Source organism: Phascolarctos cinereus, unplaced genomic scaffold (genome assembly GCF_003287225.1).
Source record: "Phascolarctos cinereus isolate Bilbo 61053 unplaced genomic scaffold, phaCin_HiC Scaffold_2;HRSCAF=192, whole genome shotgun sequence".
NCBI lineage: Eukaryota > Metazoa > Chordata > Mammalia > Diprotodontia > Phascolarctidae > Phascolarctos > Phascolarctos cinereus.
The window spans coordinates 249,276,336-249,303,614 of NW_027555625.1; the positions used below are offsets into that span (position 1 = coordinate 249,276,336).

General features: G+C 42.2%; 1 protein-coding gene across 2 annotated transcripts; it reads left to right on the forward strand.

The window, feature by feature from the left end:
- The first annotated feature begins 4,520 nt into the window (after positions 1 to 4,520).
- On the forward strand, positions 4,521 to 24,614 carry OGFR (opioid growth factor receptor). Of its 2 annotated transcripts, XM_020981546.2 has the most exons (8): positions 4,521 to 4,837; positions 9,934 to 10,071; positions 13,647 to 13,715; positions 15,265 to 15,343; positions 16,221 to 16,299; positions 17,949 to 18,015; positions 19,775 to 19,923; positions 21,175 to 24,614. In XM_020981546.2, the coding sequence occupies exons 1-8, from the start codon at positions 4,703 to 4,705 to the stop codon at positions 22,388 to 22,390; spliced, it is 1,932 nt and encodes a 643-aa protein (XP_020837205.1). In that variant the 5' UTR covers positions 4,521 to 4,702; the 3' UTR covers positions 22,391 to 24,614. The 2 variants fall into 2 exon arrangements, with proteins under 2 accessions (XP_020837205.1, XP_020837206.1); XM_020981547.2 differs by lacking the exon at positions 9,934 to 10,071 and having other exon boundaries at positions 4,522 to 4,837.
- Positions 24,615 to 27,279: the final 2,665 nt, after the last annotated feature.

Consider the following 27,279-nt stretch of genomic DNA (forward strand, 5'->3'; position numbering starts at 1 on the left):
TGTACCTTCCATCTCATATTGCACTTGTCTCTGTTCCCAGTCTTCAACCTCCATTGGGAAGAGGAGTGGTGCATTCTGTGATGAACATTCTCCCACCTGTTTATACCCTTCATATCTCAGTGATTCTGACCTCCTAGATCATCACTCAAACCCCATTCCCCACTACACAATTCCTCATTCCCATCCCTCTCAACCCATCCCATCCCAAAGTTTCAACCAAGCTTCCCCTCAGCCCTTCCACTGTGTCCTCTGGAAAGCCTATAGGCAACAAATTTCCCTTTATTGTAAATCTTTTCCTTTCTCATTCCTTCCATCTTCTAGCAATCACTGAAACCTGACTCCCCACTGATGATACAGCCTTCCTGGCCACCCTTTCCAGTACTTGTACCTTCATTCATTCTCCTCAGCTCACTAGTTGGGGAGTTGGAATACTCTTTGCTCCCCATTTCCACTTCCAGGTTCTCCCCCTTCCTTTATCACTCAGTAATCTTTCTTCACTTGAGGTCTGTGCTTTTCATATCTACTACCCAATCAAAATCTTGGTAGCTATTATTTACAGATCCCTAGGTCACTCCCCTTCCTTCCTTAATGAATTCAGCACCAGACTCACAATTTTTTTTCCCTCCCCAACTGCTTTCATACTAGGGGACTTCAACACACATATTGACTCTCCTTCAAATACCCTAACCACTTGGTTCCTCAGCCTACTCAGTTAGCTACTCCCCCACCCCACTTCAGCCACTCACAAAGATGATCACACCCTAGATCTTGCCAACATTCACAATTATCCCACTTTGATGTTCAGGAATTCTGAAATCCCTTTTCTGACCCTAATCTATTGATTTTTCACCATTCCCTCAGCCTTCCCTTACAAAACCCTGTGGATGAAGGCCACACCATAACCTCTAATTCCTTAATTTTCTCCCAGGTCATCTCTTCTACCATAGCTACTTTCTCTTATTTTTCTCATCTTGACCCCTTGGTGAACCAATGTAACTATATACTCCCCTCCTCCTGTGAATCCTTTGCCCCCTTATCATACTGCCAATTATACCCACCCAAACCTCAGCCTTGGATCACTCTCGCCATCTGCTGCTGCCTTCACTCCAACACATGTGCTGCTAAATCAAGATGGATAAAAATCATGAAACCATTCTGACAATTCTGACAAATCTATGTTACACAATGTCAACAGGGCCCTCACTGCTGCTAGGTAATCTTACTATAACTCCCTATAGCTCCCATATCATCTCACTATCTCATTCTTCACAGCAGCTCTTCCAAACCTTTCCATTCCTCCTCCATCCTCCCATGGTTCCCCCTAACCCATCCTTTCAGCAGGTGATGGATTTAGGTTGCAGAATAAGACACATATATATTTTTTTAATATAGCCATTAGGGGAATTTGTTTTGCTTAACTCTGCATATTTGTTGCAAGAAATCCAATTTTTTAATTTTATATTCTAATGGGGTGGAAAGCAGGAGGGATTTCTGTTAATTTTTTTTTTAAATACAGGTGGGGGGATTGCTATGAATGTCAAAGTGAGAGTAATCTTTAAATGTTTATAATGTTCAAAGAAAACACCTAATGTACTGCATATATCTTGTATTTACATAATTATTTGCATGTTTTCTCCCCCCATTAGAATGTGAGCTCCTTGAGGGCAGGGACTTTTTCCCCTTTCTTTGTATCTCTAGCACTTAGCACAATATATATCAAGTGGTGTGTGCCAGGGTACCTTCTCTTATCCCCCCTTTGCAGCTTCCTTTTGGGTGTTGTCTTCATTAGCTCCTTGAGGGCAGGAGCTGTATTTGTATTTGTATTCCCAGTGCTGGTCATGTGGCAAGATCAAGGGATGGCAGGTAGACAAGCAGAGTGGTCCACTGGTACTCTCCTCACCTGAAAAGAGAGCTGCACGGGATAGGTAAGCATGAATGTATTGCAATCTGTATCATTGGTGAGAGCTCCTAATTGATGAGATGATAGATCCAGTTGAGTATTTGAAGTGGTGAGGTCAACTCTACCCTATGATGGCAGTGGTCACCTCAACCCAACATGGTTCTTGTTTAATAACTTGTCAGTTTTTCAATGAACATTTATTAAGTGCCTACTATGTGCCAAGCACTGTCCTAAACAATGAGAATACAAAAAGAGGCAAAACAGTCCCTGCCTTCAAGGAGCTTACAATCTAATGGGGGAGACCACAAGCAAACAAATATGTACAACTAAACTATATGCAGGATAAATCAGAAATGATAAGATGGAGGTACTACAATTAAGAAGGACTGAGTAAGGCTTCCTGTAAAAGATGGCATTTTGTTGGGACTTAAAGGAAGCCAGGGAGATCAATAGGTGGAGTTGAGGAGGAAGAATATTCCAGACATGGGAAACAGACAGAGAAAGTGCTTAGACATAGTATCTTGTTCATGGAACAGCCAGGAGGCCAAGTGTCACTGTATTGAAGAGTACTTGCTGGACAGTAAGATGTAAGAAGACTTGAAAAGTAAGAAGTGGTTAGGATACAAAGGCTTTGAATGCCAAATAGGATTATGTTTGATACTGGAGATAATGCAAAGCCACTGGAGTTTCTTGAGTATGGAGAGTGACATGGTCAGAACTTCCCCTTAGGAAAATCACTTTGGTGACTGAATGGAGAATGGACTGGAGTAGGGAGAGACTCTAGGCAGGCAGACCCACTAGCAGATCCACTAGTCCAGGCATGAAGTGTGAGTGGTGGGAGTATCAGAGGAGGGGAAAGATGCTTATTTGAGATATGTTGCAAAGATATTGTCAATAGAATGTAAAATTCTTGGAAGGCAAAGACTTTCATTTTTCTCTTCAAATCCACTGTTCAGTGCCTGTACATAGAAGGTGCTTGATAAATGTTTGTTGAATTGAATAGACTCATACTTGAAACAAATAGAAAAATGGATAGATAGGATCAAAGATTTAGAGCTTTAAGGAAATCTAACTCCATTACTTAGGAGATGAAGGCCCAGAGAGATTAAGGATGAAAGATTAAGGATGATCGCCAAGGATGAAATAGCTGGTAAATGCTTTAGGCATTGTCTTCCTGACTCCAGGCCCAACCCACTATCCATTGCTCCACCTAGCTGCCTCTACTGAGTACCCTTGAGTTTGGTAGAGGATACCTAAGAATGTAAAAACACTTCATTTAAGAGTTTACAGACTGGTTAGAGACACCAAACCAATGAGAAAAAAAAGTCCAACGTTCCCTCCTACTTACTATTTACAGTAAGAAAATTTTGCTGAAACATTTTTCTGATGGGGATGGGATCTGAACCCCTAAAAGGAAAAGACCATGTCTTTGGGACCCCAAAAAAGAAAATCCCTGGACTTTTCCCAAATCTCTGCATTTGCCTGAGGCTTTAATCCCCTCAACTGGCCTTTTATTGTGGCTATGCCCAATCTCCCAATTCTTTCTGTTACCTCCCAATAGCCCCTGTCCACTTCCCACCCTTACTCCTAGTTAGACTCCATTCTCCCTTGGGCATATGGTCCAGGCCCCTGGCTGATGTCTTCACCCCAGTTCACTGGCCACTCCCATCCAGATCCTCCTTAGACCCCTTCCTCCAGTCACCTCAGACTACTTGGCCACTCCTGGATCCCTCCCACAGTCTTTCTGAATATAAGATTGATCTTTTCTCCATTAAGGTGCTCAGATTCTTAAGATCTGTCCTGCTTGCATTAGTGATTAAAGTCTAGCCAAGTCTCAGATTCTTATAATCTAGCCAATAGCTCACAGATCTTCATATTCCTTAAGAGTCTGGCCAATATGGTGGATTTTTAATAAACCTTATTTTTGGCTGAAAGAAGGCTTGGGACCCTCCTCTCATGATTTGGGGTCCCAGCACCTCCAAACCTCAACATTTCATTTTCTATTACTTTGATGCACGCTCTCCATCATACTCTCATTCGCCTTTCCCTCTTTCTCTGTCTCTGTCTCTGCCTCTCTATCTGTGTCTCTGTCTGCTAAAGGCTTGTCCATGACCTCCTGATTTCCACTGAATGCACCCGTGCAGTCTCCTCAATTCTTTTGATATTCCATGGATACAACCGTAACACACAGGCTGTTTTATTGACACCAGTGAGCCACCTTCCTTTCTGGAATACACGTCCTTGACGACGTTTTTACGCCACTTCTCTGCGCCCAAGTCCTCTGTAACATGCTGTATGCTTATTAAATCCATCATGGATTGAGACATTCTTGAAAATCCTAGTCCAAATTCTCAACTCCTTCACTCAAGCAGTATAATAATTATATGCAAAGAAATATCATAGCTAACAATTGCAAACCACAGGGAAAACGCGCTGAGGACCCCCGAATTGTCTTACAAGTAGGAGTATGGCCAGATGCTTAAGGAGAAGCAGACGAAACACGGGTGCGCTGGAGCAGGATTGAATACAATGAACCCTGCCGGCTCTCCCCACCCTAGGGGCGGGCTCAGGCAGCACCTCCCCCGCGGCTCGCCTTTCAAATCTCCTCCCCTCAGTGCGTCCTCCCTCCTCCTTTCGCTTTCGTTTCCGCCGCTTCTCTTTCCTGCCGGCGTCTCTTCGCCTCTAGCCACTCCAAACTACCTCCCTCGAACCCAACACACCTCCACACCTCCTCTCCTTCTCGCCTTCTCCCACTCCCTGTTTTAGCTGTGACCCGAGCTTTTAACCTCTTTTGCTGGGAGCATGGACGACGAGGACTGCGATTCGACTTGGGAAGAGGAAGAAGAGGAAGAGGATCAGGTAAAAGAGAAAGATGAGAGGAAAACCAGAGAGGAAGCGAAGCCGAGGCAACAGCAGCGCGGGAACCAAGCTTTCCAGGTAAAGCTAGGAAATGGCCAGGGCCTGCGGAGGGCGGGCGACTCTAGGAGTTTACACTTTGTCCAGAGGGCGTGGGTCTGGGAGGAATCCACAGAGGAAGCGAGCAAGGGAGCCCTTCTGTTCCTGTTGTCTTCCCCATCCCCAGCTTTGCCCCCCAAACCTTCCCAAGCCCCCACGCTGCCCCCTCCCCCGCTTCCGCCGCCAGCCTGCCTTTATCTTTTGGCCCGGAGTGGGGTAGGCTATATTAGGTGGGGGCTGCACTCTCCGCAATCAGACAACACTCATTTGGGGGCACTTGCCGCTGAGGTACAAGCACCTTTTCTCTAAGATGCTCTGTCGACCCGGTACCCCCTACCCCAAGCCCTCAGCCTCTAGAGAGCCGGAGGCGGCTACTGGAACAGCCATGGGCTACTCCCAGCATACGCGCCGCCCCCACCCCAACTCCTCCCACAGCGAAAGCTCTGACACTGGGCTGGTTCGACTTTTCAGATCTTGCAAGTGAAGTTAACTTTCCTGGACAGTTTGGGGCTTTTTGGTGATGGGCTTTCCTGGATGAGGGTACCCAGGATGAGGTCTGCATTGTCTTAAATATATTTGTGTGCGTATGTGTGCGTGCTCACATGTTTGGGAAGCACAGAAACACAGAGACAGGAAGACAGTGAATATTGTGAATGTTTTAGGACTTCTACTTTGCCACCAAGTAGCTGTGTGACCTTGAGAATGTGACTGATCGAAATTTGAAAGACCAGTAGCCTTTTTTTTTTATCCCAGTCCTCATCTTCTGTAGCCCTTGACGTGTCAATGCTCTTTCTTCCCTTCGCATCATACACAACACAGGCCTCTAGTTCCATACCTCTCCTAACACCCCTTCCTTAGATCTCTTCCTGGCTTCAAAAGCCAGACCCGAGCAGTAGAATCTGGGTCTTTCCCAAAGGTCTGGCTCTCTTTCCTGTTCTTTGGTAGTTGCATTTACTTCCATAGCTTCAACTATACCATCTCTAAACAGATGACCCAAATCTGTATCTCAAACTTCCCATAAGACCCCTACCAATGACCTACTGGCTCCTCAGACTCAAAATGCCTTAAACATCTCATTTTGTCCCTCAAACCTATTCTGCTTTTGGCATCCAATTTCTGTAGTACTGCCATTCACTTAAGCTTCCATGTTTGAAACCTTGGGTTTTTCTTCAGCTCTTCCCTTTCTTACATCTGATAGTCAGTTCTCAGGTCTTGTCAATTCGTCTCCCTTATTACCCCCACCCCACCCCCAGTACAAGCCTATAGGATTGATTGCATCCTTCAATCCATCTTTCATAGTGATGCCTGAATAATCTTTTCATGCACAGATCTACTTATATTTTTCCCGTTAAGGAATATTCCAGTGTCTTACTTTTAGTAAGTTTAGAATCCTTTGTCGTTCCAAGCCCTTCACAATCTGGTGCCATTTTACCTTTGTTGCCTTTTTTCATGTTATTGTCTTCCACTCATCATTCATTCTAACTACTACCAGACTACTTTCTCCCTTAAACACAGTGTGCACTTTACCTTTTCTGTGCTTTTTTGATCATGCTCATCCCTATGCCTAGAATGTCTTCCCTTCCCCCTTTGCCTGTTGAATTCCTACCTATCTCTAAAAGGAAAAATTACCATTCACTCCATAATAATCTTCCCTCATCTCTCTTAACCTCATTTAATTTCCCCTCCTTGGGCCTCACCTAACAATTTTTATCTCTTAGACACATTTAACATGTAATGTTGCATATTATGGTTATCTTTATTGGCATCTGATTCTACTGGAAAACTTTGAAAACAGGAACAATGTCTTATATAAACTTTGTGTCTCCTGCAGAGCTTATCACAGAGCTCTGAACACAGAGGCCCTTAAGTGTTTGTCAATCAGTCATAGATTTTAAGCTGCAAGGAATGTTAGAGACTGTATAGTCCAACTCTCTAATTTTAACATATAAAGAAACTTGCAGTCTTGCAGGGGTAATATGACTTGCCCCAAATCACAACTAAGTTGTGATTAGCTACAGCTAAGTAGCTTTGAGATCTAAATCCTGGTCTTTGGACCCCATATTCATTCTACCATGTTGTCCCTCTCTGGATTTTACTCTGCTCCCATTTAAAACAAGTCGAAACTTGATAATCGCCAAAATGCCAGTGTCATCTCTCTGATCAGCAGAGATCATTGTTGAAGACAGGAGGCAGGCTCTAGGGCATTGGGCAGAATCTGTTCTGACCCTAGGATTTAACCTAGAAATTGAAGTGCCTTGAATTATGTGCTTTCCTCACGGCAGTCTCTTGAGGTGGGTTGGTTGGCAGCTATTGCAAGTATTATTGTATGTATTTTACAAATGAGGAAACAGAGGCCCAGATCATAGTCACTGGCGATTTTATTTATTGTATCATTCTCTATCACAAGCTACTTTGTATCCTGTTGTACTGATCCCAAGAGCAGTACTACCTATCTTTGTCCTACTGAATTGAGTAGTTCTGTATAGTGGACTTTGAAAAAAAGACATCTCTAGGCCTAGGGAAAAGAAGGAATAGAAACTTGGTGAGGAGTTAGTGGTCAGCTTTTCTCTGGGTTTCTCCAGGTTCACTCTGATTCACCCTCTGGCTATCAATAAGGAACTGGGCCAGTTACCCAGTTCCAGAAGTTGGGTCAGAAAGGTATTTCCAAACACTGCTGCTAATTTTAGTTAGTAAAATTAACTTGGTTTTTAGAAGACAGGAAAATGTGAATCCGGTCACAGAATATCAGAACTAGAAGGGTAAGTACTTTAGTACTTCAAGTCTTTGTTAAAGCAACTACTTTGTGCAGTGGCCCCTCATAGTTTTGGATACTAAGACCTATGTCCCACCTTCAGAGTACTTATTGTTTTAGAAAAGCACCAGCCACTGTTTACTTCACTCCTTCCCTTCTGGCTATCTCCTCCACAGTCTCCCTCCCCACCTACTTCCTTCAGTTAATTAAATTATTGTTGATAATTTTTGCTTAAATTGATTAATTGTTGATTAAATCCACCCTGTTATTGCTACTAGATATATGTCAGTATACTCTGCCCTGGATCCCACTCCATTGGGACAGTAAGTCCAAAATGCCCTTCCCTGGCTACTACTTCAATATGTGTCATTTCCCTTATTAAAACATAAGTTCCTTGAGATCAGGGACTATCTTTGCTTTTGTATTATCTCTAGCCCTTAACATAGGACTTGACATACAGTATTTAATAAATGCTTTTTTCATTCATTTACTTCATAAACCTTACTCCTTTCTCACACCTGCCATCATTCACCTGCAATACAGTGTTGCTTTTTTCTCCTTGAGATCTGGAAAGTAATAAGCACTAAAGAATAGTAATATGGAAGGATCTTCCATATCATCTAATTGAGCTCCTCTCATTTGATGGATAAAGGCACTGAGGTCCAGGGGAGAGATAGGTTTAACCCTAGGTAACCCAGCTGTCTTTAGCTTTGGAGCTAGGACCCTTACTTCCAGCTTAGTGCACATTCTACCATACCAAGACTGCTGGTTCATTCGTTTTTTTAGCAGATATTTACTGTGGGGTGTGAGGAAAGCACACGTACACATACACACACACACACACACACACACATATACTAGATGTTGAACAAAACTTAGAACTGTATAGGCTGTATATAACCCATGCAGATACCAGGTATTCAGTAAAACACAGCTCACACACTGTGACAGGGTATGACTTATTAAGGGAGTAGGGAGAGCAAGATGGTAACTGACAGCCCTCCTCTGAAAGTGATAGTAAAAATCTAGAAAGTGTTCAGCTCTGTCCCGCCTTCAACAGAAAGGAGGGAGCAGAAAGAGTCCTTGTCAGCCAGCCCTACAGTTCCACAGCTACAACCACTTCTGCCACAAGTGGCCCATACACATGCCTTTTTTAGAGGCAGCATGGTGTTATAATCTAAAGCGCAATAGTCTGAGTCAAGAAACCTGGGTTCAAATCCTGCTTCAGGCACTAGCTGTGTAGCCCTGAGCTAGTCGCCTAACCTCTCGGACTCAAATTTCCTCTTCTGTAAAATGAGGGGACTGGCCTCAATGGTTTCTAAGGTCCTTTCCAGCTCTAAATTTATGATCCTATAACTTCAACCTCTGGGCCCTCATTCCAGAGCAACAGAAGTTTTTTGAAAAGCATCAACTCTTTACAGATAAGATAACATAGATTTCAGGAGTCAGAGACTCATTCACTGGCTCTTACATCTTAAGAGAGCATCTCGTCCAACCCCATCATTTTACAGCTGCAAAAATGAAGCCTGAGAGATTGACTTGCCTAAGATCACACAGATGATAAGTAGATTGTCCAGATTCAAACCCAGTTCTCCATCTATAAATGCTTTTTCAACTGGGCTATACTACTCCTGTAATCCAGGCCCCTCATTTTATTGACTGATGGGGAAATCAAGGACCAGAGAAACTAATCTCCTCACAGAAGTCACTGGCCAACAGAAGGAGTCAGAAGACATAGATGTGAGTTCCAGCTGTGCCACTATCTGATTGTTCCACCTCAGATCACTTCTGCCTCTGGCCTCATTCCCCTCATGTATCAAAGGAGTGGTTGAACTACATGATATTTAAGACTCCTTCCAATTCAATCAGTCAGTGCACATTTATTAAACCCCTTCTGTATTCCAGACGCTGTGTTAAGCAATGGAAATACAAAGAAAGGCAAAAGGAAATGTATGATCTCAAGGGAGTCTCATAGGGGAGAGAGACAACATGCACGAACAGTCAACAGAGGGAAGGCCCTAGGGTTAAGGGGGAACCAGCAAAGCTTCTTGTAGAAGGTGAGACATTAGCTTTAGCTGACAGTCTTCCAACCATAATGTTCTGTGGTTGCAAAGTTTTGTGAGTCAGGTTCTAAGGTTCTAAAAAATCTAAGGTTTTGAACTGTTCTAAGGGTCTGAGTCAAAACCCAAATGGTGCTCCATGGTATCCTCACTCTAGGACTTGTACATACTTAGTCCCTCTGCTCCTGTCGTTATTTTGTCATTTTTATCCCCTTATGCCAAATTGTATTATTAATATGCATGAACATGTTATCCTCTGTCTCCAGCCCAGATGGGACTCTCTCCTTTTCAGACTCTGCCAATATGTGTGGCAATACTACAGCTTTTGGACATCTTGGGTCAGTTTGTCCTTGAGTTGGGGTTATCTCAATCGACAATTGCAGATAACTTTTAATCAACTAAAGGTTGGTCATCTTCCAATTTTTTTCTTTCAAATGCACAAAATCACTTATTCAGAACCAATCAAACCTCTGGGTCAAATTCCCTTAAAGCATGGTCCCAGAGGGTCCTGAGTCTTAGATTATATCTGTTACCTTTGTAACATATAATGATTGAAATGACCAGGGCATTGACTGAGGTTTCAAGAGGTTTTTTGACTGAGTTTTCTCAGTGGTAGAACACATGCTTTGCCTTTAGGGGCCTCTGTGTTCAACATTTGCCCTGTGGGGAGACAGTGTGGTACAAGAGAAAGAGAATTGAATTTGGAGTCGGTGGACCTGGGTTCAGATTCTGGCTCTATACCTTACTACCTGTGTGCAAGTCATTTTCCATCTCTGACCTCAGTTTTTTCATCTGTAAAATGAGGGGTGGGGTCAACTGACCTCTAAGGGCCCTTCTAGATCTAGAATTCTATGAGTCTCTGGTTTTGATGACATAACCAGACATGCTGGGATTTGTAGCAATGCGGTTTGACCTGCCTTTTAAATTTGCCGTCTCCTCTTGATGCCAGGAAGAACAGAGATATAGGGATACGGGTCTGGGGGCAGCTGGGGAGTCTTGTTTTGCTCTCAGCAGCTAGAAGTGAGGCATTGTCCCTCGTTGGAAAAATCCGAGGCATTGCCATTCTCCTGATGGTTTGTTCATTTCAGCTGCTCCCAGCTTTCTGCTTTATTCTTGGCTTTCGCCCACTCTCCCTGGCAGCCTGCTGAGCAAGGGGCTCAGAGAGAGGGGGGAGGGGTGCATTTACAGAGCTCATTTCATCCTTAGAACCACCTCTGCAAAGGGGAAGCTGAGAGGGATCATTCCTTTGGCAGGACAATGAGTTTATGGTGATTCTGATGCCCTCAGAGACTATCAGACCATCACGGGGAGCTCTGGTGCTCTGGAAAAGTCAGATAGACTATTAAGTCATGAGACTTGAATCCTTAGCTCAGTCACTAAAACATTGTGACATTGGGCAAGTCACTGGATCTCTCCTTGTATCTGTTTTACCATCTTCCAAATTGGAACATTCATGCCTGCTTTTACCCTTTCACAGGATTTGTAGGATCCTAGATTTATAACCAGAATGGACTATAGGGTATCCAGTCCAACTGACTCATGTTTTTTTAGCAGATGAAGAAATTGAGTCCCAGAGTAAATTACAGAACTAGGATTCAGCCTCAAGAGCTCTGGTGCCAAATCCATCACTCTACACTGTACTATGCTGAAATATTTAGGCACCTAGGTGGCACAGTGGATAGAGCATCAGATTTGGGTTTGGGAAGACCTAAGTTCAAATCCAGCCTCAGTCACTTAATAGCTTTGTTACCCTGGATGATTCACTTAACTACTATTTGCCTCAGTTTCTTCATCTAGAAAATGGGAATAATAATAGTATCTAACTCAAAGAGTTGTTACAAGGATCAAATGAGTTAGTAATTGTAAAGCATTTAGCACAGTGCCTGGCCCGTATTAAGTGCTTTGTAAATGTTAGCTGTTATTTTTATTATTAACTATTAAACAGGCAGTTAGATGGCTCAGCAGATAGAGCGAAGGGCCTGGAGTTGGGAAGATCAGAATTCAAATCCAGATTCAGACACTTACTAGCTGTGTAACCCCAGGCAAGTTATTTACATTCTTTATCCACTGGAAAAGGAAATGGCAAACCACTCCAATGTCTTTGCCAAGAAAACCTCACAGACCATGAGGCATGCTATGGTCCATGGGGTTGGACATGACTGAACAACAACAATTAAACAGAAGCAGGCATGTGATATTATTGTGGCATAGTGGATAGAGTGCTGAACTTCAATGTCAGGAATACCTGAGCTCAGATTCTGCATTTAATAATCAATAAGTATTTTTTAAATGTACCTACTATATGCTAGGCATTGTGCCACTAAGCACTGGGGATACTAAAAAGGGGTGAAAAACAGTCTCTGCCCTCAAGGAGCTCCAAATATAATGAGGGAGACAACATGTAGACAAATATATACAAATAAGCTATATACAGGATAAACAGGAAATAATTAACAGGTGGAAGGCAGGAAGCCAGTGTCCCTGTGTTGATGAGTATGTGGTGGGGAGAGAGGCATGAGAATATTGGAATGGTAGAAGGGGGGCTGGGTTATGAAGGGCTTTAAATGCCAAACAGAGGATTTTGTAGTTAGAGGGGATACGGAGCCACTGGAGTTTCTTAAATAGGGAGGTGACATGATCAGACCTTCCTATTGGCAGGTAGCTGAATGGAGGCATCAGCTTTGGTAGCTGAGTGGAGAATGAATTGGAGTAGAGAAAAACTCAAGGCTACTGTAATAGTCTAGTTATAAAATGTGAGTGGTGATGGTGTCAGGAAAAAAGGGAGCACATTCGAGAGATGTTATAGAGGTGAAGTCAACAGACCTTGGCCAAGATGGGGGCGAGGGGGAGTAGGGAGGGATGAGAGATAGTGAGTAGTACAGGATGGCTTTTAAGTTTCCAGCTATGGGGGATAGAAGGAACAAGGAGGGTGGTTTTGCCCTCAACCTTAATAAGGAAGGTAGAAATGGGAAAGAGTTTAGGGAGAAAGATAGTTCCATTTTGTAAATGTTTACTTTAAGATTTCTGCTGGACATCCATTTCAAGGTGTCTGAAAGGTGGTTGAAGATGTGAGATTGTAGGTCAGCAGAGAGGTTGGGGCAGAATGGGTAGATCTAAGAATCATCAGCATAGAGATGGTAATTAAGTCCATGGGAGCTGATGAGATCACCAAGTGAAGTATTATAGAGGGAGAAGAGAAGAGGACCCAGAGGGACAGAACCCTGAGAGACACTCAACAATTAGAAGGTGTGATATGGATGAGAATCCAGCAAAGGAGACAGAAAAAGAGTGGTCAGGTAGGTAAGAGGAAAACCAGGAGAGTACTGTCCTGAAAATCTAGAGAGAAGAGAGTATCAAGGAGAGGGCACTCAGCAGTGTCAAATGAGGGATCAAGGAGAATGAAGATTGAAAAAGTACTTAGTATCTAGAAAGTACCTTTCTTATTAGCTGCATGACCCTGAACAAGTCACCTAACCACTCTTGGCTGAAGTTTCCTCACTTGTAAACCTCACAGGGTTGCTGTGATGGTCAAATGAACTAATATATGTAAAGTGCCTTGCAAACCTTAAAGGTGCTATTAGTAATAGTAGCATTTTATAATGCTATGTAAATATAAAGAGAGATCAGAAATAATAATAGTATGACCATAATAATAATAATAGTAATAGCTAGCATTTATATAGTGGTTTAAGTTTGGAAAGCAATTTACTAATTCTATCTCATTTTGTCTTCATGACCACCTTGGGAGGTGGATGTGATTATGACCATTTTACAGATGAGGAAGCTTAGACAGACAGCAGTTAAGTAACTCATACAGCTACACTTTAATGCTCCTGATACTCCTATCCTAAACCAGAAGGTAAACCCTGCTGAGGGCTCTTAACTTGGTAATGTTCCCATCAGATGGCAAAGTATTGGGTATTGTAACCAGCCCTGAATTTCCTTCTATTGAATTTCATTTTCTCTCTTCCCTTTTTAGAGCCGGATGATAGGATGCCGAAATTGGAGAGCTGTCCAGGACATGCAGAGATACAGGCGTCGATACCCGGTAAGTCTTTGAAGACTCTTTTCCCTTTCAAGGCGGTTGTTGTCTTGTTATTATTATTTTCTTATTGCCACAGGCACTGTGATTACAGGGCTAGACTCAGAGTCAGGAAAACTTGGGTTGAGATGTCATGCGAGAGATCACCATGAACAAGTTCTTCCACCTCTAACATCTCTATGGCCAGCCCTGGTCTCTTTTCTCCTGTCATACGTTTCCAAGCACCTCTTATACATGACTGTCTTCCACAAACCTGCCCCTCTTGTTCTTCCTCACACACGACAATCCATTTCCTATTTTTGTGCCTTCTAACTGGCTGTCCCGATGCCTGGGCAACTAGGTGGCTGCAGTGGATAGAGCACTGGGCTTGGAGTCAGGAATATCTGAGTTCAAATTCAGCTTCAGTCACTTAGTAGATCTGTGACTCTGGGCAAGTCACCAAACCTCATTTGTCTCAGTTTCCTCATCTGTAAAATGAGCTGGAGAAGGAAATGGCAAACCACTCCAGTATCTTTGCCAAGAAAACCCAAATGGAGTCACAAGGAAGAGTCAGCACAGCTGAAACAAATGAAAGCAACGATAACATGCCTGGAATGCAATTGCATCTCTTCTCTGTGTCACAGAATACCTTGTTTCCTTCAAAATTCTACATAAAACCTTGCTTGATCCATCCAGCCATTCATACCTTCTCACCACAAAGTGACAAGCACATGCACACATACTTCTGTGCTTGTTGCCTCCCCGATACAATGTAAGTTTCTCACTTCATTTTTGTCTTTGTATCTTAGGAGCCTAACATAGTGCATGGCACATGGGAAGTGCTTTTGGGGCATGACATTACCCCAGATGCTAAACTTGGGAGTCAGGAAGACCTGCCTAGCTGTGTGACCCTGAGCAAGTCAATGAATCTCCCTAAGCCTTAGGTTCCTCACCTGTAAAATGGAGATAATAAAAGCACCTACTTCTAAGGATTGTTGTGAGGATCAAGTGAGATAATTCATGCAAATTACTTTGCCAACCTTAAAGCACTATGTACATGCTAGCAATTAGTATTAATGTTTGGATGCTTCTGCTTCTCTGAACCTCAGGCACAATTCCTAAGGCTTTAAGGAAGTTACAAACTAGCTACAATCTGCATCACAGAGAGTGTTCCCATAACAAGAGTTCCCACAAAATAACAGGTGCTTGACGGGTGGATGGATTGCCATAATTTCTGGAAGCATAGGCCAGTTAGAGTAAAAAAGGAAAGATGGCAAGAGTGAACCAAGAGGCTGGATCACTGGGCCCAATATCCCAGTGGACTGACCCAGGTCCTGCTGATTCTCCCGCCTGACTCTCTTCTCAAATTGCACATGAAATAGTTTCTAGTACTCTCTCCTTCAAATTGTCTTGTATTATATTTGTCTCTACATAGGTTCTCTTTCCTCCAGTACAATGTAATAGGCCCATAGTAAATGTTTGTTGAATTGATGCCTAATTCTAAAGAGAAATGAGAGAAATAGTAGAAAGTGTGTGGTAATTTACCAATCTCCTTAACATTTTTTTGTTCTTATAGGGTTTGACAGATGATGAGTCCAGTGATGAAATGCTGAATTTGAAGTTTTATAAAAACGAAATTGCTTTCTTGCCCAATGGTACGTGTCTAACTCAACTCCTACAGCCTATGACCCTGCATCGACATTGAGTCCTCTTCTTGAGATCCATGTCTCAGTGGTTCAATCAGCCATGGTTTTGTTAAAGCACCTACTCTGTGTCTTTAAAAGTAGTAAAGTTTGTTTGCCTATTCATTTTTATTCACTCTTCCTACCTATGCTTTCTGAGTCCTAGGACCAGTGAGAGTTTCCTCACTTTCACTTGTCATAGACCAGCAGAAATGTAGGTTGCTTTTTTCCCCCCAGTAACTTCTGTAAGCTGTTTTAGTATAGATTACCATTAGTGGTAGATTTTTCTATACTTTGGAAGAGTAGCATGGCATCACCTTTTTAAAATAATAAACTTAATCATGAAAAAAATGCAAACATTACAGTAGACAGAGAATAAAGAATCTTGTTATGTATGTTTCATTTTGTGATGGCTACATTATATTTAACAAGAGTATAATACAAAAATGAGAGAAATGCAAATTAAACAACTCCAAGGCTTCACCTCACTCTAGTCAGTTTGGGAAAGATGAATAAAGAAGGGAAGAGAGGCGTGCTAGTGACTTTTTGATGGCACTCTGAATTGGTCCAATAATTTAGAACTATATCCCCAAAGTCACTAAACTGGCATAATTCTCAGTTGAACATACCAAAAACTATGAAAGCCTGAAAACATTTGGCAAAAAAGATTATTTTCCCAATTTTAAAAAATTTTCGCAAACACCCAAAAAAGCCCAGCTGTTCTCTGAATCTTTCTAGGCTGTCATAGATAGCCAACATAGTAAGTAAGATACCAACATAGTAAGGCACCGTGGGTCTAGCTGATATGGACTCCGCTGTGTAACTTCTGGTATTTGTATGTGTATCCCAGGCTATTTTATTGAGGACATCCTGAAGAACTGGAAGGAGGACTATGACATCCTGGAGGACAACCATTCTTACATACAGTGGTAAGTGAGGTAACCTATGCACGTGACGGAAGAGGGAGGTTGTTTTGTTTTGTTAAGACTGGGTTGCCCCATTTTATCCAGGCTGGAAGTTCAGGGGCTACTCGTGGGCCAAATCCCATTCTGGCCCGGGCACTTTATCTGCTCTGTTTCTGACCTGGGTCATTTTACCCCTCCTTAGACAACCTGGTGGCACTGTCCTCTCTACCCTCTCCTGAGAGCTTACCCTATTAATGCCAACCTTAGTGCATATGCCTGGCTAGTTTAATCCACTGTAGCTCAGCTCCCGAGCTCAAGATCCAGGAGCAAAGATTACCACCACATCTAGCTGGAGACCTTTTGACATTACCTGGTTACCAGCACAGTGCAATGTAGCCTCCTCCATTAATCTTTGTTTCCTGACCAATTCACCTCCTTTGTCCAGTCAGACATTTCCCTAGCAATATGGAAATGATAACCATTTTAATTTAGTAGTAATAATATCTCACATTTCATAAATGTTTTATGGTTTTCTCACCATACAGTTATCCCTTCCACCTCAAGGGGTGTTAGGGGCGTGGTGCCAAGATCTGGAAAATCTATGTAAAATTTTTTGTCCCTCCCTTCATCCCAGAAAAGAAGTCTGAATTATTATGGTATTAAAAGAGAAAATATATTGGTATTATACAATACTATACATATATTTTGTATATCCTATTTCTGAGTTTCTAAACTTTTCCTGTGTTGTCTGTTGGCCTTTGTGTGTCATCTGTGGCTTCCACAAAACTCCCAAAAAATTCCCATTTAATTTCTTATGCCAACCAGCGATATATTGAAACCACGATGTGGAAGGGATAACTGTATTCCACACAAGAATTCTGTTAAGATACATAATATGAGTATTATTAGCTCCATTTTACAGATAAGAAAATTGAGGTTCAGAAAGAGTATAAGTATTTGTCCAATAGTCATACACTTACTACTGTTCCCAAGATCTCCCTTGGTCAGTAGTGGTATCATCTCTTTAGGTGGATAGTTCTCATTCTTTTTTACCTTGGTAATCACACACAGGAAGGATTACCCAACATTTATTAAGCATTTAACTGTATAGCGAGTACAGTGTCACCCTAGGCACAGGGAGAAATACAAAGTAGGGTAGACTTGTTCCACATCCTTGTGGAGCTGCTAGTCTTGCAGGAAGAATAAGTTATAAGCATAGATGACTAGAAGTGTAATGAGTACAACATGCCTGTGAAGTTAGAAAGGGGAGGTCATTAACAGTCAAGGAGGTGGTATTTGAATTAAGTGTAAAGGAGAGGTAGGGATTTAACTGTCAAGGAGGGTGAGAATGAGAACGTTGCAGGTGTAGGGAACAAGGGCTGAAGGTACCAGGGTAGGAAAGCACAAGCTATGTATGGAAGAGAGAGAGCAATACCATTTCTATAGAAAGTGAGTGCCTGTGAACCTACCTGTTCATGGAAGCAAGTGCCCTCCTCGATTCCTCATGCTATAACTTGGCAAGTCTCTGGGATCTGAGTCAGTAGTCCATAGCAGTGATCCATTCATAGCCTCCTCTTAGAGGATTATTAATTGTAGCTCCTTGTCTTCCTCCCTTCCCTGCCCCCCCTTCACATGTGACTTTGGATGACTTTGCAGTTATGTTTCCCCTTCAGGTTGTTCCCTTTGCGGGAGAGGGGAGTGAATTGGCACGCGAAGCCCTTGACACTCAGAGAAATCCAGGTAGGGCATTTCTGTGGGATGTTCATGTTTCTGCAGCTCTGGAAGAGGTGATTAGAGAAGCTGACCCTCTGCTCTTGTGGAGTGTGGTGTGTGTGTGTGTGTGTGTGTGTGTGTGTGTGTGTGTGTGTGTGTGTGTGTGTGTGTGTGTGTAATTGTAAGTGTCACTTACTGGCTTGATAAAGGAAAGGCATTGGCTGAGTAGACGCTAATGATTCTCAGCACAATGTTATTTGACAAAAGACTAGTTTTTAAAGCAATTGGTGTCCTCTGCCCAAAAAGAGGTGTGGAAGGTTCCCTGGGCAGAGTTGTTGAGCCAAAGAAGCCCATTGTATAGCAAGGGGGAAAGGGTGGAAATTAACCTTTATCAGGTATTCTTAGATGGAAAGGTAAACATGGAATCTAGGAACTCATCCTGTGGTCCTAAAAAGGAAAGATTTATCACATATTCTGAAACATCATTGCTTCCAAGTTAGTGGTGATTCAGATGGCTTAGATTGAAATATACCCTAGTACTACTACCTGTGAGGAATGGGTTTGCTAAGGAGTTCAGTGTATATGAAGAAACTCTTTAAGTACTTTAGGAACTACTCAAGGGTAGTTTAAACAGTGCATGGGTGATCCTTATTCAGCAGAGTAAGAGCACTTAGCACAAGAAGATCTGGATTGGAAGCCTGATGTTTTCATTTGCTAGTTGTACGAGCAGGGCAAGGCGTTTTACCTGTCTGGGCCTCAATTCCTTTACATGTAAAATGGGGTGATAATCTTGTATTACTACATCACCAGACTGTCAAGGGGATCAAGTGAGATAATGCATGTAATGTGCTTTGTAAATGTTAGAACACTGTAGAAATGTCATCTGTGGTTGTTGTTGGTGTTGTTGCTATTACTAATTATTACTCAGTCTCACAGCCAGTATACTGATTACAAATACCTTTACGTTAGGTAACATTTGTTAGAAAACACTTTGTTGAGGCTGAGTTACTGAATGGACATAAAGAAATTCTTTTATTGCATTTAACAGTATTATATGAGCCTGACTTTTCAGTAATCCAGACTGATTCGTCCAAGTTAGGAAGTTCATCCAAATTAATGTTTGTCGTAAGACTGAGTTGTCTTTGTTGATCTAAATTTCAGAACAAATGTCTTCAGAATTTGTATTTACCAATAAGTTTTCTGATCTTTATTGGAAAGAGTCCTGGGTTTAAGAGTGTGAGGATCTGGGTTCAAATTCCTGATTTTGTCATTTACTACCAGTGTGACTGCGCCAATCTATTCTCTCTCACTCTGGATCTCAGTTCCTCCTCCTATTTAAAATAAAGAATTGGACTAATCAACCAAACAAGAAGGATTTATCATGTGCCTACTATGTGCTAGGCAAAGTAAAGTAAAAAATGAAACTATTTCTTCTCTCAAGGAGTTTACATTCTATGGGGATGTGGGTGGAGTGGAGAACATTTAAATGTATACAAAATAAATACAGAGTAACTAAGATGGGGGAGAGGGAGGAGACACCAGCTGCCAGGGAGATCTGGAAAACCCTCATGTATGAAGTTAGAGCTGAGCTTTGAAGAAACCTAAGGTCCTAAAAGGTAGAGAAGGGGGAAGTCAATGCATGGGAGATAGCTTGTGACCTTTCTGACTCAAGCTAGATCTATGAACTTGTGATAAATTTTCTTCGTGTAGAGGTAAAATGGGGGATGTCCAACTCTGGGAGCTGTTGCCATTCATCCTAATAGAGAAGGGGGTTTATATGTTCCAGGAATTTAAAAAATCTGCAGAGGTCATGAGAAGATTCGTCCAAGCATATGAACTCATTCTGGGCTTCTATGGAATTGAACTGGAAAATCACAAAACTGGGAACGTGAGAAAGGCTGACAACTACCAGGAGAGATTTCAGAACCTCAACTCGTAAGTCTTTGAATCTGGTGGCACTTACATATCTTTGTCCTTCCTTTCTCTCCTCTTCTAATCTCGAGGTGGGGCTCTCATAGAGCAGAATTTCTAATTACCCAGTATGGAGTACTCTGGTTAATTCTGCAAATTTAGTGCTTCTCAGTGAGAAAAAAAACATTTAAGTTGTCATTGACAGTAATTGCCCAGTAGTTCATAAATTACCATAACATAGAAGCATTCTTATCCTAATTTTACAAATGGGGAAACTGATGTTAAGAGACTTATCCAAGATCACATAAACTGCTAAGTAGTAGCGACAGGATTCTGTTTCCATCAGGGTTCTTTCCAATATACTATATCCAGGTTTATAGATTTGGGCCTGCATTTACACTATAAATGCCTGGTATATGGAAATAACACCAGTTTTGTCTTAGAGGTTCTGAATTCAAATCCCATCACTAATGATGTTTGAACTTGGGAACATAGAGCGTAATAAGTAATAAGCCAGTAGAGGGAGGCTGGAATCATATTGTGAATACCAAACCAGCATTTTTATTTGATCTTAGAGACAGGAGGGAGCCACTGACCCTTAATTGAGAAAGGTAAAATATGGTTAGAAATATATGGTAAGTATCACTCTGGCAACTGTGTGAATTGACTAAAGAGATGAAAGACTTGAAGTGAAGGACATCAGTTAGAAAGCTGTTGCAGTTTTCCAGATAAGGTGATAAGGACCAGAACTAGGGTGGTAACTATACAAGAGGAGAGAAAGGGACATGTGTCCTTTGGGAAAAAAAATCACTTCTCTGAACCTCATCTTCCCCCTGAAAGATGAAGGGATTGGATTAGTTATCTCTCATATCAGTTCTAGCTCTAAATCCTTTGGTCCTATGACAATTGGCTTAAAGCAGAAACGCATTCCACCTTTGTCTTTTCTGTGTATCAATTAGACTGTCCCCATTTGTGACTGGGACCCCACAGTGGAGGGGTAAACAGTAGGATAGAGACTTGTTTCTGATTAGCATCATACCCCTGCCACAAAGCAGGGGCAGCATGTAATATAACGGTATTAACACTTTAAACCCAAACATTTTGCTAACGTTTATTAGACACTTCCTGTGTGCAGAACAATCCAAGGCCCCTAAATTATGCCTCATCTCAGGCATGGCCCTTGTTAATGGTGTCTGTGCAGCTCTGGTCAGTGCTTTGGGAAGAACTCATATTGTTCCTTTCTATTAACATGTGGAGTTTTATCCTGTCTTCTAGGCACAGTCACAACAATCTTCGTATCACTCGAATCCTGAAGTGTCTGGGCGAGATGGGCTATGAACATTACCAGGTGCCCCTGATCCGTTTCTTTCTAGAAGAGATCCTTGTTAATCAGTGCTTGCCGAGTGTCAAGCAGAGTGCCTTGGATTACTTTATGTTCACAGTTCGGAACAAGAAGGAGCGCAGGAAACTTGTCTACTATGCCTGGAAGAATTTTAATCCCCAGTATAAATTTGTCTGGGGGCCACATGAGAAGCTTCAGAAATTCGAACCTGGACAGCAGGGCTGTCTTGAAGAAGAGGGTTCATGTGTATCCCAAAATGAGGTTGGAATAGAGAAAGACCAAGTTAGAACTCAGGTAAGGGAAGAGATTGTAGGGGTTGGCGTTGCCTCTAAAGACAAGCAGATGGGCAAGAAAAACCCCAGTGCCAGGCTGCAGAGTTGTGAGATGAAAAAGGGAGAAAGGTTGAATTCATCTGACCAGCAGGAGGAGAAGGCTGCAGCCAAAAGTGCTGGAGATCAGGCACCAAGGTCTCAGAGTCCAAAGGAAAGTAAGAAAAGGAAATATGAGGTGAACAGACTTGAGTTCAGGCAAGAGGAGCAAGGCCAAGGCACCTCGGATGTGGAGAAGATCGCCCACAACCTGGAAGAGTGTGCTCTTGGCCAGAGCAAGCTGAGGACCTCGAGAGGATCTAAGGAAATGGGGAGCCAGGACCTGCCGAGGGAGAGGGGACCATCTAGTCCTGAGTCCATGGAGATTAAAATGTATGATGAGGTGAATAAGAGGAGGAGGATTGAATCAAAAGCACCCAAAAACCATGTAGAGACAGCAAAGAATGTGGAACAAACCCCAATCTACTTCCCAATACCCAATGGTATTCCTCATGAAGCTGAGAAAACAGAGGACAAGAGCAACATTAGGTGGGAAGCCAAAAGCCTACAAGCAAAGACTGTAAAACATGATAATATACCTGTAACTTCATCTAGAAGTCCCTTGGCTGACTCCTCCAGCATCAGTACATCTCCTGAGCAATCAGACCTGCAAGAATATGTTCACATTGAAAAAAGAAGCATTGATACAAATCCTGAACTAAAGAGGCCTGAAGCCAAGAGACCTGATCCCGGAGAGGCAGCAGGTACTGAATGTTCAGGTGGAGAAGTCCCACAAAAGGCAGGAGGTGAAACCACAGTTGAAAGGCCTTATTCTGAGTAAACAGTGAGTCACTGAACCACAGATAGGCAAGGAAGGAATTCAGGACCCTGACCCTATGGGATGGGATTCTGCAATATTCTGGGGTTCTCAGCACCTTTTAAAGGTATTCTTCCATGGACATCTTTTGGACAAATTGGTTGAGATCCCTCAGCTTATGAGTTTTTAACCTACAATGGTACCTGAAGTTCAAGGAAGAAGGAAGACAGATGTCATGGAACTCTTTTGTTCCTTCTGCCATCCAGCTGTTCCCTAAGCAAGACTGGCTGCCTCTCTCTTTGCCTGATCACGTTTACAATGAGCTGTGGGGAAACCAAGAAAACAAATGATGAGTACCATTCCGGAAGGAATACTGATAGATTTTGATTGGAGTAATTTAAGACTTTGAAATTCAAGTGATCATTTTGATAAGGGGAGGAGGGTGTGTATATATCCTTTTAATTCACATCCTATAACAATATCCCCACTTCCTTTTTATCTGGGGGATGGTAAGTCTGAATTTCTTAGCCCCTTGTCAAGGCATTTTTTTCTGAATAAATTCATCACTTTGAGCTTTTGTTGAGGATAAAAGGCCTAGCTAGATAAGTAGCTGGCTCCTCTCTTTCCTTATGAAGGAATTGGACTTTTTTTTTCCTCTTGACCTTTTACTAAAAGTGACTTCATCCCATCACAGTGACTTGCTTTACCCAACCTGGAAAGCTAGTCCTCAGCCTGGTTAGCATGAGGCGAAGAGAAGAAGCAGCTGTGGGAAGACCTGGACTCTAGTGTCCCATGCAGACACTTGACCTTGCTCTTTGTTTCTTCCCTGTTGGCTGCAGAACTTCATGAGACATCTGCTTTTCCACTTTTCTCAGTGGCTCAGGATTCTTTCTTGAGTTCTTTTGTTTCATTTTATTTTAAGACTCAGAATAGGTCATTTGTCCCTTGCAAGTCTTCATAGTGAAGACCAGCTCCCTGTCTATCCTTTGTACTCCTATTTCCCAAGCAGGGTTAGGCGAATCACTAAGGAACTCTGAGATACCCCCTTGACTTTCGGTCACAGCTTGAACCTCTCTGCATGTTCTTTTTTTGATGCCTATTAGATTTCCATGTATGTACATTTACAGATCCTCCTTTGCCATGTGTGGGTGGAAATATTTACAACAGTGCTATCATCCATTGCTTTGCCTTCTGTTCCAGCCCCCTGTAAATTATGTAGAGCCTTCTTACCAGTATGGAGTAAGCCAATCAAGTGGAGAAAGCAGGGTTGTTGTTTTTTTTCCCCTCTTTCTTCTGCTTTAGCATGGTTAGGGAGAGGGTCTCTATGATATATGCACCTCTTCCCCACTCTCTTCTATATCTTAAGAACAAGACATCCCTCCTTGAAGCTAGGGGAAAGGGAAAGGAGTGAAGTGGTCACTTCCCAATCTAGGATTTTGAGAGACCCAGCTTGATTTCGCTTCCAGTTTAACATGAAGAGTTAGAGTCTCTGCTCAGGTCTGTGCTCACCAAGTTGCTCCACAACTATATGTAATTTTTCACTTACCTCACAGGGTTGACATGAAGAAAAGGGAAGGAAAGAAAGGTCCCTCAGGAGCCTTTATCGACTCAGCCTTGCAAGCACGTGGCTCATTAGTGCAATGAGTTCTTTACCTCTAACAGCAGTTAGAGGAGTGTCACCATCATGCTGTGGGGCCAGGGACTTTGGAGCCTGTGATGTGATATTTTCTCTTCCTTGCTAATGTTTGGTGCAATGAAGCTTCTGTATTGGGGAGCTGATGATATGCACTGGGTTTTGGCTTCCAAAAATGACTAGAACTGTTCTTTCCATTCTGATATTTCTCTCCCTTTCTCATCTCACTTTCTGGCCTCTCTTTCTCTCTCTCCCAGCCACAGTGACAAGATTGTGCATTTTCCATAGCAGCTGGAAGGAGAAGCCACCAAACCTGGCCAAGGTTTCTGTCCCAGTGCTCTCCTGGGATGCCTTTCCCCTGGTTCTCATTTTCAGTGATGAGTATCCCCTGGGGAACTTGCTCAGTCTAGTTCAGTGACTAATTGAGCAAAAGAAATCTCAGTCAGAAATTGGATGTTGTGGGGTTTGTTTGTTTTTTTGCAAAGGGGCTATTAAAGTAGAATTAAGAGTATTTTCCCATAGCAGGTGTTTGAAACTGGTTCATTATTTTTTTTCCTCTTCAAATTAATGGCTGTGAAAATGGACTGTGTTTTAATAAAAGTGTGATGATTGCCAGCCAGTGTTTCCTGAGATCTGTTCTTATAAGTGAGTAGAGTGCTGTTGCTTATTGGCAGGAGATTGGGGGAGATACTTTAGAAGCCCATTTATGGATATTACCTTGAAATCTACTTCCATGGTGACAAATAATAGCATGTGAGTCAGGATCACAGGTTTAGGACTAATTTTGCACTTGAAACTGAGGCAGATAGGTTTAAAGCGACATGTCAGAGCTGGGATTTGAACCCATGTCTTCTGAGTCCAAAATGATACAACATTTGTAAAGTATTTTGCAAACCTTAAAATGCTACATAAATTCTAGCTGTTAGTCAACTAACATTTATTAAGAATTTACTGTGTGCCAGGCACTGAGCTAAGTGCTAGAAATACAGAGGCGGCAAAAAACAAAGAGCTCAAGCCTATTTTTTCCAAGTATTATCATTATTACCCTTTCAATCCTGGACTTTTCCCACTCTACCATCCTGGCTCTCTGTGTTGTTTGAAGTATACGCTAAGTTGGAGGTAAAGGCAGAGATGATGATAATAATACATGCCTACAAGTCCTGGCACAAAGTTGGTATTTAATAAATACTTGTTGATACATAGCACTCTAGAGACACATGGCATAATGGATGGAAAACTAGTCTCAGAATCAAGGCCTGGGTTCAAGTCAAACTTAACCTCATCACCCCTAACCACTCCCAGACTTAGAGCAATTACTCAGCTGCAGTGGGAATTCCCCATACCACCAAAGTCACAGGATTGAACCATAAGATTATGTATGTTTATGTTCATATTTGTATGTAGATATGTAAAGAGCACACTTCGCAAAGCTCTTTACCTATATTATTTGATGCTTCCCACACAAATGTTTTTATCATTTTACAGGTAAGGAAAAAAGAGCTGAAGATGTTGACTAGTTAGGCTCATGTAGCCAGATGTTTCTGATTCCCATGTCCACACTTGATCAACTAAGCCAAAATACCTGAAAGAGGTCATTGTTGTTCAGTCATGTCCAACTCTACTTAACCACATGGACTTTTTTGTTCATGGGCTTTTCTTGGCAAAGATACTGGAGTGATTTGGTATTTCCTTCTCTAATGTGCCCTCCTTTTACAGATGAGGAACTAAAGCAAATAAGGGTTAAGTGACTTGCCCAGGGTCATACAGCTACTAAGTGTCTAAGGACAGATTTGAACTCGGATCTTCCAGACTCCAGGCCCAGCACTCTTATCTATTGCACCACCTAGCTGTCTTGGTGACTATAGGCAATTCATTTAACCTCTTTGCCATCCATAAAATGAGGTTAATAATAGCACCTACCTTTCAGGGTTATTGTGAGGGGTTTTTTTAAATTGAGATATTTGGGGGCAGCTAGGTGGTACAATGGATAGAGCACCAGCCCTGAAGTCAGGAGGACCTGAGTTCAAATCCAGCCTCAGACCAAACACTTGACACTTACTAGCTGTGTGACCCTGGGCAAGTCACTTAACCCCAATTGCCTCAAAACAAAACAAAAAAACCAATAAATTGAGATACTTGTAAAGTGCTTTACAAACACTATAGAAATAGTAGCTCTTTTTATTATCTGCAAAGTAAAACTTGGGGTTTGATAAAGTGTATATGGTAGTGGCTCTAGATAGTTGTCTGACCCCATCACAAAGAATATATTTGAGCCTCAGGACAACTCTTTGAGATCGATTTTATTTGTATTATGCCTATTTTATGGATGGGAAAGTTAAGTGACCTGTGATGGCTACACTGTTATCGAGTGCCAAAGGTAAGATATAAACCCAGGCCCTTCCAGACAAAACCAGTATTTTATTTAGATGTATCATACTGCCTCAAGTTGGAAGAGGCTGCTGTAAAGTACTCTGGACCTGGATACACTATGCAGAACGGAGTAGCAGAGATGCTAATGATTTAATAATAGGTGGTCATCAAAATTGATACTGCTCTATTTGACTTGGGCAGCTAGGTGGCACAGTGGATAGTGTGCCTGGAGTCAGGAAGACCTCTCCTGAGTTCAAAACCAGCCTCAGATACCTACTAGCTCTGTGACCATGGGCAAGTCACTTCACCCTGTTTGCCTCAGTTTTCTCAACTATAAAATGAGCTGGAGAAGGAAATAACAAACAACTCTAGTATCTTTGCCAAAAAAAAATTCATGGAGTCGCAGAGTCTGATAAAACTGAAAAATGACTAAACAACAAATATTTGATTTTGAGAAAAAAGTAAATGTACCCTGAGGTAGAGGTATGTGAGGTCAGAACAGTACATTCATCTCATTTGCCTGTCATTTAGACCTGCAGTTCAATACATAGATAGATGTTTGAAGGGGCCCAGTCACCATAAGTGAGTAATGCATTTGTGGAAATTTTGAAAGCTAATTGTGAGACCTTGCTGGTAGGGTGGAGTGAAGCAAACTTCAGGGCTCAGTAGAGTGATGTCTGTTGGGAAGGAAGGCAATACCAAGTGGTTCAATAGATAGAACACTGGATTTGGATTCAGGAAAGCCCGAGTGTGAATCCTGCCTCAGACACTAGCTAGGTGACCCTGGGCAAGTCACTTAACTGATATTTGCCTCAGTTTCCTCATCTGTAAAATGAGAGTAATAATAGTACCTTCCTCACAGGGTTGTGAAGATAAAATAAGAAAAGCATTTTGTAAACCTAAAAGTGCT